General features: G+C 39.9%; 2 protein-coding genes across 9 annotated transcripts in view; one reads left to right on the top strand and one right to left on the bottom strand.

Moving 5' to 3' along the window:
* LOC116249184 (short-chain dehydrogenase TIC 32, chloroplastic-like) overlaps nt 1-17,758 on the bottom strand; it is a 60,518-nt gene that overhangs the window by 14,182 nt on the left and 28,578 nt on the right. The window contains exons 1-2 of one of the 8 annotated variants that reach the window (XM_050077069.1): nt 15,812-16,098; nt 15,359-15,580 (exon numbers count right to left, since the gene is read on the bottom strand). The exons of the other annotated variants lie outside the window; for them this stretch is intronic. Of the exons in view, the coding sequence (XP_049933026.1) occupies nt 15,359-15,580; nt 15,812-15,924 (335 nt within the window). The 5' untranslated portion in view covers nt 15,925-16,098. Of the gene's footprint in view, nt 1-15,358; nt 15,581-15,811; nt 16,099-17,758 lie in introns of those variants that run through there. 8 annotated transcript variants of the gene reach the window in all.
* On the top strand, nt 4,931-5,617 carry LOC116249210 (60S ribosomal protein L27-3). Its single transcript, XM_031622417.2, has one exon. The coding sequence runs from the start codon at nt 4,996-4,998 to the stop codon at nt 5,401-5,403; it is 408 nt and encodes a 135-aa protein (XP_031478277.1). The 5' UTR covers nt 4,931-4,995; the 3' UTR covers nt 5,404-5,617.

The raw sequence follows: 17,758 nt of genomic DNA, 5'->3' as shown, positions 1-17,758 counted from the left end.
TATCCGCTTAAGTGATTGCATTTTGGGATATTACGTCATTTTAGATGGTATGAGGTAATTTTGAAATGTATAGATACCGGTATGGAATTACGGACTCTTTGATGGGTAGAATCCGTAATTGTCCTTATTATAAAATGGTAGTGGTCCTTGGGGTCGTACAATGGTTGCCTGAAACATTGATTTCTAGGGTTTTCCTCTTCCCCATCTGAGAGAGACCTCAAGCGCTCCGCACGTACCCTGGAAGACCCTGTTGCGATCTTCCCGTGCATTAGATCAGATAGATTCAGGTACGCTTTCGCTTTAAGTTTAAGGTTTTGTTTAATTCAATGATTTAGCATGAGCATGATCCTGTTTAGGGTATATACGTTTGGTTTTGTATATGCATTATAGGGAGAAATCCCAACATTTCCCCTCTTTTTTTTTTTTGAAAAACTTGCAGCCGAAGAACCAAATGAGGAACATGCGAACGGGAAACGACGCACAAAATCATCCAAAAATCAACGATTTAACGAAGAACATAGGCTCTGATACCAAATGTTGGGATTAAAAAACTTTTAAGAGGTTGGTGTGCGCAACTGCCCACACCAGCCACAATGTGGCTACGCCACTAACACCAGCCACAATGTGGCTACGCCACTAAGTAGTACACCGTTTTCTAAATTAAGGAAGTTGAATCATAAGTGACTAGATGAGAAAGGGTTGACATGAGACATGCATGCTTACCAATGTAGTTAATCGCAAATTGTAGCTCTATCCCGTCTTAGAGAGCTGAAAGGGACATCCAAAAATCTGTTAGAAAAAAAATCAGAAACTATTTATATTTTTATGAGAGGCCAACCTTGAGGAAATGTGTACCAAAACTTTGAGAATGAGATATCCATGTGAGAAGGAAATTGAAAGGGAACTCAAGGGGTTGGCACAATGGTTGGAAATAAAAAAAAAAATACATGTAAATTAAAAAAATTTCACTCGTTTTACATAGACATTTTGAAAAATAATATTTCAGCCATAGTCAAAAGTTAAAAACTTTAATTTGGTTCCCGTTAAAAAAAATTCTAGTTCTGCCCTTACTTGTTAGGTGGCTAATTTTTATTTTGAGTGCCACAAGCGTCAACCTCCTGTACCTGTACTATAGAAAGAGAATTACTGATGCACAAGTTGAACCAAAGGCGTACCTCAAAGCACCAAAAGTATGTCTTATACTCTAAAACACAAAGGGTTGGGTGAGACCTTTGGCTCCCTGCCTCATAATGTCCATCATGTTTTTTTTCACAACTAATATACACGTGAGACTCACCTTGGATTAGGAATTTGATATATCCAACACGATAACGAGGCAACTCTTGTTGAAATGTATTTTAAACAAAATCTAAGCATGTTAACAGGTTTATGAATACTAATTTTGTATACAACATGCCTTAATTAAAATTGTTATTAAGCCTAGGCATAGGGCCGGCCGGGCCTAATAATGATTCAGACTTGGGTCGGAAAACCAGGGCCTAGGTCCAGTTTGATTTGAAAAACTCGAGCCGGAGCCCAACCCAATTAAATTTAAAAGTATATCTTTAAATAAATAAAAATATATATAATAATAATAATAATAAAATTTTAAAAACTCATTATCGGAACGATCTCAGCTGGAAGGGTAAATTATCCAAGGCCCTGTCGCTGTACATTCTTTCTCTACAGGGAGAGTGGGAAAGGAGGAAGCTTCGAGCGACAAACACGCTGCGCGACTTTAGCGCATCCATCCTCAAGAATTTTTGCCGTGTGTTGCAGTTGACGAAAAATCTATTCGTTGGATGCGCTAAAGTCGCGCACGAAGCTTTTTTTTTTTTTTTTTTTTTTTTTTTATCCCGCCGTCCGTACAGAGAGAAAATAGAGAGAGAGAGCGCCTTTTCTTCTCGTCATTCCTATCTCCTTGCTTGTCTTCATAAACGAATTCCCTTTCTTAAGATCGATCGATCTCTCCCTCATATGTATGTATATATAGAGGGGAGATCTCCCTTCGTGTTTCATATGAATTCGTGGAGATGATTCGGTGATATGAATGAAACACTCAAAAGGCAGAATGACTTCTGACAAAAATGGTTTAAGTAGCCACCATAAGGCTAATAAGTGTCAGCTTGCAATGCATAGCAAAATCATAAAGAATGAATGCATTTTATTTACATACAAAGAAAAATGTTTCAAATAATTATAGCTTATGTAAGCACCATATATATGTTAATGTCTTTTATTTTCATACCAAAAAAATATCAAACAACTATAGCTCAGTTCACGCAACACCATACATATTTGAAGATCTTGAAATTTTCCAACCTTTATGGACATGCAATCTATTTGAAACATTTTTCTTTGTATGGAAATGAAATGCATTCATTCTTTATGATATTGGTATGCATTGAAAGCTTACACTTATTAGATCAATCCGGAAAAAGCCAGAAAGGAACACAATTTAATACATAACTGTGACTCCCTTAAGCCTGATTCCAGCCTGCTCAAACATATTTTTGCAGAAACATACAACCACACGAATTGAAGACATCATTTGTGAAAAAGTTTTGTCACACAAATTTGTAAGTTTTAGAAACTTCATTTGACAGGGGCAGAACTATGATTTTTTTCAGGTGTGGGCCGACAGTCCAACCTCTGAATCCAGGTACGGCCAACTGAATTCAAATCTAAAAAATACATGGGGTAATTAAAAAATTATATTTTTTTAATATAAATTATATTTTTTTCGTTGGTCGAGGTGGACCATGGCCTAGGCAACCCCCCTCCCTCCGCCCCTGTGTGCATTCGAGCACTGCTGGAGCGAGAAAATGGATCCTGAACCTAACTAGACACGCTTTATTTAGCTAGAAGTAACTCGAGAAATGGACCAGCTTTTACGTCAGAGTAGATATCCACAACAAATCAGACCTCAAATCTGATATCGAGTTTTGATCCACGCCTAATTTTCGGGTCAGCATAGCGTACCCATATCCAAAATCGGGGGATTATGTAACCCACGTGGACCGAGTCCAAAGACAACCTGCAGATCATAGACATGGATCAAGTCATGTTGAAAGAGCTGGTCCGTTTGGATGCGTGTGTCAACGTTGTGAAATCTTTTGGATTAAGACCCTTTACCATGCCCGACCTTCTAGAAAGATATCCATTTTCATGAGCAAACACTCAAATGGATCTCCCTTTCTTGTTTGGACCAGGTTAAGATATACCTAAGCTTCGTTATTTATTTCCTTTTTGATACAGAACTAGACCCATTTATTGAGAATCTGTAGTTTTACTAAATCTGTTTTTTGGTTCAAATTACCAAATAAGAGCACCATTCATCCTCAAACCAGGCTTAAAAGTAGGATCTGGTTGGGCTACGAGCATGTGAAGAGACGCATCTAGTTTGTTTCCAGTGGATGCTACACATTTTTGTGTATTTTTGTGTTAAGAGGTAGAGTATGGTACGTAGGTTGAACAGTGCACCACTATTATTATTGGTGCCGATGCAACTCAAAACATAAAAAATGATGTAACCTAAGTTTGGTTTTTCGCCTGGTCACCAAAACATGCAAACTAGGTTGCAAAAGCTCGTTAAGTAACCAAGTTTCTACAAAACTTGGTTTTACAAAATCCAAGTTTTAGAGGGTGGCATTCAAACTCTCCCTTAATATCTCATTAAAAGAAATGATATTCAATTAGATTTGGATTCAGATATACATAAATATCTCATCAAATTCAGAATTGAATCAGATTTAGTCTTAAATAGATATCCATTATGAAGATTGATCAAATTTGGATTCAGATATACATAAATATCTCATCAAATTCAGAATTGAATCAGATTTAGATTTATATAAATATCCATTATGAAGATTGATCAAATTTGGTTCAAAATTTTGATTTGGATGTGAATAACAAAATCAAATTCAGATTGTGAAATTATATTTCAGATTTGAATTTAGATATGACTTTTTTTTTTGTTCATATTGAAATCCGAATATGTGAATATGTAAAAAAGCTGATAAGGTTAATGGTATATTTGATTTAAATCAATCCGAGGACATGCCTAATAGAGATCGTAGCTTTAACCATTAACCTGTGAAGGAGAGAGATGGGTAGTGAGATTGAATGGTTTTGCGGAGACCAAGATTTGGTATTAAAGAGATCTAACGATTAGAATCATAGTCACCACTATCATGCAATCTTTCATTGGTTTGATCCTTTTGGGAACGTATCTTAGCCCGTGTTTGCACATTGGGAAACTGATGTAAGCTTCATTGGTAGATTTTTGGAGATAAACCGTCTCCTTGAAAAGGCCGGGAAATCTTTGTAGTTCCTTGCGGTCCCGATTTATCTATGTAGACCAAATGTTTTATGAGACATAAAATCTGTAGTTTGGGGTTGTTTGGCACCAGTTACATGACGTGAATGAAGGTTAAAAAAATAAAACAAATTCAAACTTTAAATCTGCTTTATTTTTTAACACAGGTTCGTAATGCAAATAATAAAATTTTACCGTCCCCAAACAGCTTCAAAAGCACCCTAGTTCGGGTGAAAGCAATGTATTAATTCCACGTCAAAAAAGGGCCTGAAGGCTTCTCCCATTCATCATGTTTTCGGGGTCTTGAGCTGCGTCGGTGTCAGCGATAGCAACGGTGTACCATTCAACTTAGATGTCGAGATCTATCATTTTAAAACACAGGAACATAACACCCACAGAATCAATACAAGCTTTCATACCGTTAAACTAAATTTTGTAATTGTATATACAAAATTCATGGGGCAGGATGGGCTTGTCGGGCCAGATATGGTTCTCGGATTCATTTAAAAGACCCGAAATTTTATATTATCGACTTCCCTCGTCTTTAACAAAGACTAGTCTGGGCAATAAGGTAAATTACTCCTGTCCGGAGAGAAACCCTAACTTCTGGTATCTCCTCCCTCCAGACCGTAGCGTGAGAGCGGGCGAGCGAGAGAGAGAAAGAGGAAGTGAAAATGGTGAAGTTTCTGAAGCAGAATAAGGCCGTGATCATCCTCCAGGGCCGATTCGCGGGCCGGAAGGCGGTGATCGTCCGGCCATTCGACGACGGGACGCGCGACCGCCCCTATGGCCACTGCCTCGTCGCCGGCCTCCTCAAGTACCCGAAGAAGGTTATCCGCAAGGACTCGGCGAAGAAGACGGCCAAGAAGTCGCGTGTGAAGGTCTTCATCAAGCTTGTGAACTACAACCACATCATGCCTACCCGGTACACCCTGGACGTCGATCTGAAGGACGTCATCACGGTCGACGCCCTCCAGTCCCATGATAAGAAGGTCACCGCCGCGAAGGAGGCTAAGGCCCGCTTCGAGGAGAGGTTCAAATCCGGGAAGAACAGGTGGTTCTTTACCAAGCTCCGATTCTGAAGTCGGCGGTTCATTCCTTTCAGTCCTTTTTATCTCATTTGTTCTTTTTTGGTCGCTAAGATGAACGTTTCCGAAATCTTCAGTGTTTGTCTTTTAGGGTTTGATGATTGCTGTTTAAGATCTGATAGTGTTCTTCTCCTATATCATGATGTCTAGAGATTTTGATTTTTGTTGTCCGTCTACTTCTATCAAATTGAAGCCTAGATTTTGCTCAGCTAAGATGTGTTCTTATGATGTTATGTTTAGAATAGTCAATACTCGTTAGATTTTAAATAAAGAGTCTGGCCGAGTGTCCTAATATTATTGGATTTTGGTTCATCGAACGTCAACTCCCATGGTTCTTGTTTAGTTCGATGCTCTTGTGCTGCTTAGATCTCTCCAAGCCCCCAATCTAATTACTTCCATCTGGAACCGTAGTAACCTGTGAGACAGAGCCTCTCTATACCGGAGATAATACTTTACTCCTGAGAATCGAGTTTGGCAGTTGGCCATTTTTGAAAATCAATGCCTGACAATCAGCGTTCACCAAAGTTTCTTGAGGAAGAGGAACACCAATGAAATTAAGGTGAAGAGCAACAATTCCGTTAAGTGGAGTGTCTGTCCCATCGTTAACACAAATGTAGCAATTTGCATTCTTTGAACACCAGGAACAGGTGGCGTCTTGTTCTTGGTGTCCCAAGAACAGGAAATTATAGATCTTGCAGCTTCTGTTGCTTTAATGGCAAGATGAACAACTCAAGCCTGACAAAGCTTGGAATACTTGATCGGTTCCTGTGTGCTTTAATCAATCACAAGGACTAACTATTTCGTTCGGACACCCCCGTCTTCAGCTTGTTTGCTACTCCATCATACTCTATGCAAGTTTTGTTGCACGTATTTTATTGAAACTCTCAGTGGTTTGTCCTCTATCACATTCTAGTCGTGCTTAATCACTTACTTTAAGGCGTATTATGCTCTCCCATGTCGTGGGGAAGATCACTGAGGCTCTTTCTTGGGACCTCTTGTCTGATCTCTCGATTCCATCTACTCCTACTACAAAGACCCGATCAATTGATCCATAAGAAGGCTCAACTCCTTTTACAAGTAGCTGAAGAGGAATCTATCTAATTGGTTCCGTCTAATTGATTAATTCATAACCAGTTTATCAATTAGATGGAATCAAACGGTGCGACTCTCTCCATGGAAATAAATGCACGGCCTCCCGTTGCTTGTTTCTTCCGTGTCACTAACTCCCTGCTTCTTTTTCATGCTCCATCAGAAGCCTTGCGTAGAATCTCGTGCGCATTCTTCTTTTACACCAGTCAGCTTACAAAACTCCATGCGTACTTCCGCTGATCGGAAGACCTGCTACTGTATTGAACATTTCTGCCAGTTACACGCTCACTTGATCATTGCGGTCATCATTACCGAAGGTTTTGTGGCCAGCCAGCAAACTTCTACCTACTCACCTGCATTGCCTGATTTGTACCATGCCAACGAAATTTTCAGGTAAATTGAGCATCGAAATACCATCATCGATGTTGTCCGTACTGCTGATTCTTTGTCAAAGCAGAACTATTATGTTAGCAACATGCATGTTATGTTAGCAACATGCATGTTATGATTATGAAAATGTAAAATGCTTGAAGTTTTTAGTTACCACTTATTGTCTTATATTGATTGTTTAAAAAAATTTTAGTATTTTGAAGACAAGTTTTTCTAGATTGATTTTTTCTTTCCAAGTGACCCCTAGGCACTGATTACTTTTTTGAATTTTGACTACCTAATCTTCGATTTATGGACATACTTTGTTAAAGTGTTACATTGTAATTCCCATATTGTATATCGAGGTCTTCTCTGATGCCACTTTACATGAATTTTGCCTTTTCTTTCTCATGTCTATTCGATGAGAGTGTAACTAAGCTGCTACGTGAGGTTATGATAATCTGTAGCTTCTTGCCTTGTTGAGTGGCTTCATGATGCGGGCATCTACATAGACATCATCCAGCCTAGTTTCAAGGCATAGATTGATGAAGGGATGCTTATTGAGGGATCAGAAGATAGTTCAATATTCTGATCTCGCAGCAGCCTTTGACATGGACTTCCTTTGAATTCAATTATCTGTTATTTTCACTATTCATTGAAATTGCTTCCTGAATAGCCGAACTTTGGTACATTCATGGCTCGGTTCAGACGGGAGCATAAACAAATGTGATTTTCTATGGAAAGTCATCCAGATTGTTTGAAGGGAAAGAACGAGATATTTTGTACAGTTCTTTTTCTAGATGTGTCCGGACATTTACTTTTTGATACACCAAAACTTGCTTCGATGGGGTGGGTGAAGACTTGTAATCTTGGTATGGTTTGTTTCGTTCGTGCCTTGTTGAGTAGCTAGATGATGCGGGCATGTCCCCAGCACATCATCCAGCTTAGTTACGAGGCATAAATTGAGTCAGGGATTTCCCTCTCATCGGCTTATTGAAAGATCACAAACTGTTGGCTTTTTTTGGTCTCGATTAGCCTCTGACATCTCCTGGTTAAGTAATACTATTTAATTAGTTTTTCTGTTTTTTTTTTTCTTGCTATTGGTTTCCTTCCTTTGTATTAGCTCGGTTCAAACGGGAGCATAGATTGGAACTGCAGGTTCTCCGGTCCTGTAAGAGATGCAGGATCATAACTGGTAATTGAGAATTTACCTTGAGAAAAATTCTCACTTAACGTGATGGGCTGTGTACTCCCATCACCATTTTCAAATTTTATAGTCGATCTGATTGTGCATCCTATTTTCACGAAGCTGTACGCAGCGGAGCTCTCCGGAGTTAAGGCGAGCATTCTTGGTTTTATCTGGCAGTTGATTGTAATCTTCTCGTTGAAGCCACCATTCTTGGTTTTTCAATCATTTTACCTTAATACTGACTATAATAGGCAAAGAGTCAAGTTGGAATCACACTCGGATTCAAACTTGATTGTTCGACTGCACACCTTTTCCATTTCTGTAGGTCCAGCCCTTACTGACATCCACCTAATCGGATTCTACGGTTTTGGAATTGGACGTCGATTTATCCCACCTTTTTCCAAAATTGGTCAGACTAATATAACATCTGGGTCGGAACTGCGTCAGGTTCCAGTTGGAAGTCACGCTCAGATTCAAATTCGATTGTGAAGCTGCTTGTCAAGTATGAATCCCGCAAGTGATCACATTTACCATTTTCTGAAGAAAACAGTTCTCTTAGTAACTGTGGTTTCTTGACAACTAGAACTTGATCACAATGTGTTGTCACGAACCAGTTTATTTGGTAGATGGAAATGATAACTACTGTAGGCGTACCAATCCAACATGATCTTGAGTCTCGTTTTGTCATAAAACCGCATTCAAAGTTAATTGAGACATTGTGTTAGATTGTTCCATGGCTCTGTTTGATGACACACTACCTCGGAACGGAAAGGGGGCATACTGTTTTCTTAAGTTTCCGTCAACACTATCCCCCAAACAGGGGAAACAGGCAATGGAACAAAAGTTTTAAGAACCTCACCCGTCCCGTACTTTTCTTCAGCCTCACTAATGCTGGAAAATCTTGTGACAGGATCTATCCTCAAGAACGTGATTGTGTGAGCTTCTCTACGTGACAGAAAGTCGGTTGCTTCTCACCTCTTGTGACCTAGCTGTTGAGGTGTACAATACTGTAATATATGAAATTTGGATTTTTTAGGTATGAAGCTGGAATTGAGTAGTTGTGCATTGGGAAGTTTCATACGTGAGCTATGAAGTTTGAGTTAAACAAATGTGGAATGCAAGCTTGTGGTTTCTAAGGATCCTCCTTAAAATACTTTTTTGAGCTCTTTCAGATGCTTCCATAGTTGTTACACAAGGATTACACTCTTACCTCACTTTCTTAATCAATTTGTCAGCATGATCAGGCTGGATGGGAAATAAAATTATGTGGGACAATGTGAGTTTCAAAACAGACCATCTCTTTCTCTCTTCTCTTTGAAATATTAATTGCTTCATCTGGGTTTGGTTATACCGATCATATATATATATATATATATATAATTGGTGGCTGCAGAGTGAACTTGATGACAGGAAAGGGAGAAGACCTACCGAGTCTTGTTGCTTGATGCCGACATATTATCACAGTACAATATTGGTGTCATGGATAGACTCACCCCAATATCGCGCAATATATAATTGATCCAAGTTATCTCTATTGCTGTAGAGGCTAACGCACGGTACTCTGCTTCTGTGCTTGAACGAGCTACCGTCGGCTGTTTTTTAGCAGACCATGAGATGCAGTTTGGCCCAAGATAAATACCATATCCAGTTGTTGAACATCGGGTGATTGGACCAGCCCAATCAGCATCAGAAAACCTTTGAAGAAGCATGCAATCAGTTGGTTGTATCCTCACTCCATGGTCTATAGTGGCTTTCACATGCCTGAGAATTTTGTTAACTAATTGAAAGTGGAATTGAGATGGTGACTGCATGTATTGTGATACAAAATTGACACTGTATACCAAGTCTGGGCGAGTGAAGGTGAGATATTGCAAACAACCTACCATGCGTCGAAAAAATGTGGCATCTTGGAAACATGGGCTCGGCTTATTGCAATGAGGAGTTTCTGCCATAGGTGTGCTGCTAGGCTTACAATCACTCAAGTTTGCACGCTGAAGAATTTCCTTTGCATACCTTGTTTGACTTAAGAATATAGCATCTTTTTCTTACTGCACTTGTATGCCTAGGAAGTGATGGACATCTCCCAAATCTTTCATAGCAAATGCAGAACTAATTTTTGAAATAAAATTTGTCATGGTATCTTGTCTATGACCAGTAATCAAAATATCATCAACGTATAAAAACAGCCATATAGTTCCATGCTCGCCTTTGTAAATGAATAGTGATGAGTCAAAAAATTGCTAAATTTGTCAAACCACATTCTTGCAGATTGACGCAACTCATATAAAGCCTTCTCTAGTTTACAAACATGGTTAGGCTTAGTTGGGTCTCTAAACCCTGGTGGCTGATCCATGTATACAGGTTCATCTAGATCGTCATGGAGGAAGACATTCTTAATGTCAATTTGATGTATTCTCCATTTCCTTGACAAGGCAACAGTAAATATAATTCTGATTGTAGTTGGCTTAATGATTGGCGAAAATGTTTCAATGAAGCCCACCCCTGGTATTTGTCTATAGCCCTTTGCCACTAGCCTCGCCTTCAACCTGTCCAATCTTCCATCCACTTTAACATTGGCTTTGAAAACCCACTTGCATCCAATGATGTGTTTTGCATGTTCTCTAGGTACCAAATCCCATGTTTCAGTGGTTTTAAGTACTTTAATCTCCTCCTTCATGGCAGCTGCCCAACCCATATGTGATAAGGCTTCTTTGACAGAATCTGGCTCTGTAGGAAGTAATGTGCATGACAGTAGATACCGTGGGTTTGGCTTGACTATTCCATGCATCGAAAGTGTCTCAATTTGCCGTATGGAGGTTGGTGTCATGCCTACTTCAGGCGATGCAGTTTCTATTCGCTCATTTGTAGATGTGTCTGTCTCATGTGATTGGTTGTCTTCTTGCTCACTAGTGCTCAAACTTTTGATGTGAGAGCTTGGAGTACTTTGGTTTTGTTCATCAGTGACCACTTCCTTTGCACCATGCAACTTGGCTGATAGAGATAATCATGTCCTCGCCTAGTAGTTGGTAGACCACCCACAAAATCCATGGATACACTTTCCCGCGGACGTGTTGGTACCGGCAGAGGTTGGTGCAAGCCTATTTTACGGTTGCTGGGCTTGGAAATACTACATAGTGTACATCCTCGCACAAACCGACTAACATCTTGGTGTAAATTGGGCCAGTAGACATACCTCTGTAAATTTTGGATTGTTTTGTTGATTCCAAAATGTCCAGCCACCTTGGAGGTATGAGCTTCCCTCAACCACATGGTAAGATCTGCTCCTTGTGGGATGCACAGTCTTCCGTCCTTTTCCAGCAAGTGATTTTTGATAGTATATTCAGATTTTACGCCCGTTGGTGCAGCTTTGTAATGCTCACAAAAATCTAGATCATGCATATATAGATGGACGTAATCATCATGCTGGCTGGGTTGGATTTGTATGAAACCGGTCAAGCAAACGGAGGCCTGTGGTGGCCGAGAGAGCATATCTGTCAATTTGTTTTGACTCCCCTGCTTGTACTTGATGACAATACTGAATTGCTGGAGGTAAGACATCCATTTCATATGGCACGCTTGCTGCAGTTTTGACTGCGATTGGAGATACTGTAAGGGTCGGTGGTCAGTGTGTACCACGGTTTCTTTCCCTAACAAATAGCACCGCCAATGTTTAATGGCCTGATGTAATGCAAGAAGCTCTTTATCATATGCTGAATAATTGAGTTGTGCTCCCTGGAATAGCTCGGAATAGTAGGCCACCGGCCGTTGTTCTTGCATGAGGACTGCTCCCATAGCGTAACCTGAAGCATCGGTTTCTAATTCGAATGGCTTGTATAAATTTGGCAATGCAAGGAGTGGAGCTTCACTTATTTTTTGTTCCAGAAAATTGAAAGCAGCTTCACATTTTTCTGTCCATTCGAACTTGCTATGTGCCTTAGTCAATGCATGAAGAGGTGCGGCCAATACTGAAAAATGTTTAATAATTTTTCGAAGATATTGACAAGCACCAACAAAACTGCGTACCTCAGTGGTATTTCGGGGCGTCGGCCACTTATGACACCAGTTGATCCGTATGAGGATTTGTTGAATCGGTCTCTCACCCAGACGTTAGCAAGATTTCCAGTGCCAAAATGACGAGGAACAATAAGGCCCAACACAGGATTTTCTCTCTTCTCCCAAAAAAACGGAGAGGCCACTTGCTCTTTTCTCTATTTTTCTTGATTTTTAGGTGCCTCATTTCTGCGAGGCTTATAGCTGGGTGTATAACTACCCATGACTCACGTCTCCAAGGGCTCCCACAAAATCAAGGCCTCATGGGGACACACATCTCCAAGGGCTTCCACAAAATCGGGCCTCATGGGCTACAATCTCTCTAACCACCAACCACTTGCTTTAGGTGCTGTCATGTTCTCCAACGTTTTCTAACTTGTTGGGCAAGTCCTGTGACAGGTGTCAAATGGTTGCTAGCTCGTAGACCGGGTCTTACTCCCGGATCAGCCCGATACCCGGCCCACAAAACTACCGGGCCGGGCTAGGTCTCATCATGCAGGCCTGAAACCACTTCTACAATAACTAGGCCCAGGCTTGCTTGGGTCGGGTCGAGTATTGGGTACTAGCTGGTGCCCGGCCTAGGAAAAACATAAGAAGAGAATCATCAAAGCATCCTCACCTCAATCGATTTGGTGGACGCATGTATTGACTTGATTCAAGTATTGCATGATTATGAAAGTAGTGCATATACAAGTATTTGGTGTTGGTTTGGTTCATTAAACTTGATTCCTATGACGTTGTGCAAAATATATGAAGTAGAAAGCAGAAAAGAAGTGCCAAGTATTTGTACCTGTTGGGCATTCATCAAGAAGGGACAGAGAACAAAAGCAGCGACGTCGGCTACGAGAGGAGCTGAAGAACAATCGATTTTAAGTGCAATTTGCTGGGCAAAACCGTAGATATGGAGAAGAGGTGTATAAGGCATGTTACCTAATTTTTTGATGTACTACTGAATTATGTTTGTCGGAATATTTCCTGGATGCAGAGAGTTGCCGTCACCTTTGCTCTTTCGTCCTAGAGAGAGAAAGAGAGAGATCTAACATACATAAAATAATTTGACCGACAAAAGCTCGGCTAAATAGTTGGACTTAAGAACTTCAAGATGAACGAGGTCAAGAGTTTAGTCAGCATGATTGCGAGGCTTATCGGCATTATAAATATAAACCAAGATAACATGATCATATATAAATACAAACTTCTTTTATATTCTTTCGATGTATCGAAGTACTATTGCTAGTCTACTAAGTAGTTGCTTCGGTTATGCATGGCTTAAGCATGGGGATCTTTTCAGCGATGAACTTTTCATGTGGCTTCTTTCCAGGGAGACGATTAGTTTACTTGCCTGTAGGCGTCGAGCAAGTTCTTTTGCATGAAGAATGTTAGCGAGCTTGGACTGCCCGTAAGCTTTAAATCGCCCGTACCTATCACAAACAAAAGCATCTCAAAATAACGAATCAAATCCATCTTTTTCTCAAGAAACAAAATCCCACGCAAACAAGCAGTGTTTGGATGACACTAAAAAAGATGGTTTTTAATCAGTTTGTGTGTTTAGGTAATTAGACCAAAACTTCATTTATTTGCTCCCTTTCGAGAGAAAAAAAAAAACAGCTTTTTCTGAACATGATTTTTGGCAAAACTCAGTTTTGCTATCATCCTTTAGCACCTGAAATGAAGTTTCCAAAGCAAAACCATTTTTTACCTCTAAAAATTGTTTTTGAGGTGTCTTCTAAATGCCTCCTAAATTTTTTGCTCTTTCTATGGGATAGAACTCGAATTCTCTTGGGGGCCACAGTATAGTGTTTCAAACTTTTTGACTGGGCCGAATGAAAATTTTTAAAATTTTTGTAAGGGCCGACTTAAAAATTTTAAATATATAGCAAGATTTTTAGTTTTTTCAATATCGTAGGGGTGCCAACCCCCTCCCCAGAACCCACACATATATACTTACACCTGAGAGAGAGATGAGAACAGGAGAGAGAGAGAGAGAGAGAGAGACACCCTCAAGGGTTCTTGATCTCTCTCTCTCTCTCTTACTCGCATATATATTATAAGTGAGAGAGATGAGAGAAAGTGAGAGAGACGGAGAGGCACCATGAAGGATTATTGATATTTTCGGATCGAATGCCAGATTTGTATGTTGTGCTATGGGTCTGCGATGCCACAACCACAATTCTTCCTTCTGTTCCGCTCTCTCGAGCAGTGGCTTTCATCTTGTGACTCTTGTCCAGCAGAAGATTTGTCAACAAGAAATGACCTACATTCACTTTCTTGATCACCCTCTTATTCACTTGAAAATGAAAGGACACTTGGTTTCAAATTTGTAAAGTGCTTCAAATAAAGTCATATATATATATATATATATATATATATATATATATATATATATATATATATATATATATATATATATATATATATATATATGAGAAAGAAAAAAATTGAATGGTATCTCTAACTTTTCAAAGTTACCATCAAGTCAATCCGTTCCAGCATGATGGAAGGTTAAAGAAGACAAAACATGAAGAAAAAGGTGATGGTCATTTCTTTGTTTTTTTTACAACTATCTATCTGCTTCAAATGGACATGGACGGCTCATGTTAGACAGCTATCCAAGATTAGCATACTGTTGCTCATGAGAATTTTATATTCGAAAAAACGTAAGTACTTTTTGCAAAGGCAAGAAGGTAGACTAATAAATCTACGTACAAACGAACGATATATAAAGTAGGAGGCTTCTTCGTGATTAAAGGGAGCTAAGGTAGTACACCAATTTTGTGAAAACCGAAGAATAAAAGTGAAGGAGGAGAATCATAAGGGGGGGGGGGGGGATCAGAGAAAGGTTAAAAACTTAATACTTAATATAATACATGCTTACCGATGTGATTTGTGGCAAATTGTAGCTCTATACCATCTTCAGAAAGCTGGAAGGGACATCCAAAAATGCCTGCATTGTTTCTGTTAGAAGAAGAAATTGTTCATTTTTCCTGAGAGGTTATGCACAGGAAATGTGTTTCGAAGCTTGTAGAACGACATATATACGCAGAGAGAGAGAGAGAAAGAGCCTTCCTTGTTAAATCTAAATTAGTACTAACAAAGGCTGTGTTAATGACTTTATAGCAAAAAGGCGTTCATTTTCATGGACAACAAAAGAGAATAATTTCTTGCGCAATGCTAAAAGGGAGAATCTGATGCTGTCGATCAACCATAAATAAGCAAAAGAAGCATTAAAGAGGGGTGGGTCGATCTACGTACATGAGAAGGTTGAGGGGTTTGTTTGAGGAGAGGAAAGCAGCGGCGAATGATCTGACGGAGGCGAGGGAGCTGAGGTCCAGCTCCATCACTTCGATCTTGGCATCCGCCACTTGCTCCACAATCTTCTCCTTCACCTTCTCCCCACTCTCCTTGCTCCTTGCAGGGATGATCACAGTCGCTCCCCTCAGTGAAAGAACTCTCGCAGTCTCCATGCCGATCCCACTGGTAGCCCCCGCACGATTTCATGAATTGAAGAAGAAGAAGAAGAATTAGCTAAACAAGACCTTTTATCTAAGCTTGATTACTCATACCCTGTTTGTTTCTTTATCTTTTTCCTGTGCTCGATTACTAATGCATATGGTTCTTTTCCCTCTGTGAGAACTCCAACAAAACTTCTACCTCCTAAAGAACAAATACAGAGCATGAAAAAGGTATGAAAGAGAGAACAGAGACCTGTGACAATGGCGGTGATGTTGAAAGCATCGATTCCCTCTGTAACTTGCTCCGCAGTAGAACAAGCACCAAATCCTGACGGCCCCTTTTTGCAAACCCAATTCCGAAGCCATTCCATTTCCTTTTCCGGCAAGACAATCTGACCGGAGAAAGGACGTGGATAGCAGTGGTCGGAGATATGATGATCAGAACCAAATCGGTGGGAGGGAAGGAAAATCTGTCACGGCCGGAATGTGGTGGGGTGGCTCCCCCAGTGGATCTATTTTTCAAAAGATACAAGCTGGAAGCTTCTGCTACTGTAATCGATGGCAATAGGGAGGGAAAGCAAGTGAGGACGATCTATCAGACCCCAAGTGGCATGAGTTGGTAAGAAAGTGAATCCCATCACTTAAAACTCTTTACTGCTGGAGTAATGATCGACTGACATTATTAAATACATTTGGACCAGTTGGTCTTCTCCAAAACCTTCTTGTAATAATTTGCAAAGTTGCTGAACGATGACTACCTGTTGACCAAAGTGAGCTCTCTCGGTATTGGGAGGGAGTGGGTGCTCGACGTGTGGAACTCCCTATCACATGTGGGCCAACATGGATCCCATGGTGGGTCATGGGCACTTTTACATCATTCTGGTGGCATATGGTTTTGGAGGCCACATGTCCTAAAGGTGGCTGGACGCATCCAGTTTTCCACCGACCATTTAACCAGACTCAATTAATAAGAGGTGAGTCATCGACTCATTCAATTGATCTTCTATCACATTAATAAGTGATTAATGTCAGGTCATGTGGCAACAGAGAAATCTTGTTGTGAGTGCCTCCTAAATGTTCCTAAAATTTATTACAAGTTCATAGAATACTAAAGCTTTGTTTGGTTGGAGGGAAAGGAAGGGATGGAAAGGAAGGAATGGAAAGGAAGGGAATGAGAAGGGAATGGAAGGGAAGGGAAATGAAAGGGAAGGGAAAGGAATGGAAAAATGGAAAGGAATGGAAAGTGTTGATTAAAAAATTTGTTTGGATAGAAAGGGAAGAGAAAGGAAAGGAATATAAAAAAAGACTAAATAGTACATGTATTTAGAAATGAGGGAAAGAAAAGGAGGGGTAGTGTGGGAATAAAAAACTCTTTCACTTACCTTTCTTTCCTTTCCTTCCCAATCCGTCCGATTTGAGGGGAAAGAGATTTACACTAAACAATCTCTCCTTTTCCTTTCCTTTCCTTTCCTTCCATCCCCTTGCAGCCAAACACCTTTTGCCCATTTCCATCCCTTTTCTTCCTTTCTAATTAGCCAACCAAACAAAGGAGAGATTACTCAATCCCTCCATTTCCCTCATACCAAACAGACCCTAAAACTATTCTTTCATGTACCTGTTTTAATGTTTAAAGTAAACTTATGGAGCACTTACAAAGTGTTTATGCTGCTAAAAGACCCTTGACTACCATGCCGAAGATAATAAATGAAGTCAATGCAAGAAAGCATCGGCAAGGTCTGTTAAAAAAACATTGTATCCAAGAGAAACAGTGGCTAGACAAAAAACAGAAAGCAAGGATTTACGTGGTTCGACAATTTCAAGCCTACATCCACGAGAAGGGAAGAGATTGATCTTATTGAGTTGAAGTACATCTGATCTTGATACAACTCCAATATATAGAAGACGAGAGCACAAGAACATGAATTGATAAACATGATCTTTACAACAAGAAAAAAAGAAGCTAATCTTTTTGTCTCTTGATCTTGATCTACTCTTGATTTAGCTAGACTCAATCTGCTCTATTTTTCCTGATTTTTTGGCATGATCTGTTCTCCTATTTCGGCGCACTAGATTCCCTTCCAGAAGTTTTCAACAATCTCTCCCTCAAGTTGGTGAGCAAATGTCAATCTGCCCCAACTTGTTTGATATGTATAGGTGTTTGTCCTTTACAAGACTCTTAGTGAAGATGTCAGCTAGCTGC

The sequence above is a fragment of the Nymphaea colorata genome, chromosome 1, assembly GCF_008831285.2.
Source record: "Nymphaea colorata isolate Beijing-Zhang1983 chromosome 1, ASM883128v2, whole genome shotgun sequence".
NCBI lineage: Eukaryota > Viridiplantae > Streptophyta > Magnoliopsida > Nymphaeales > Nymphaeaceae > Nymphaea > Nymphaea colorata.
Note: the sequence above shows the minus strand (reverse complement) of the source record. Positions and strands in the feature narration are given on the sequence as shown.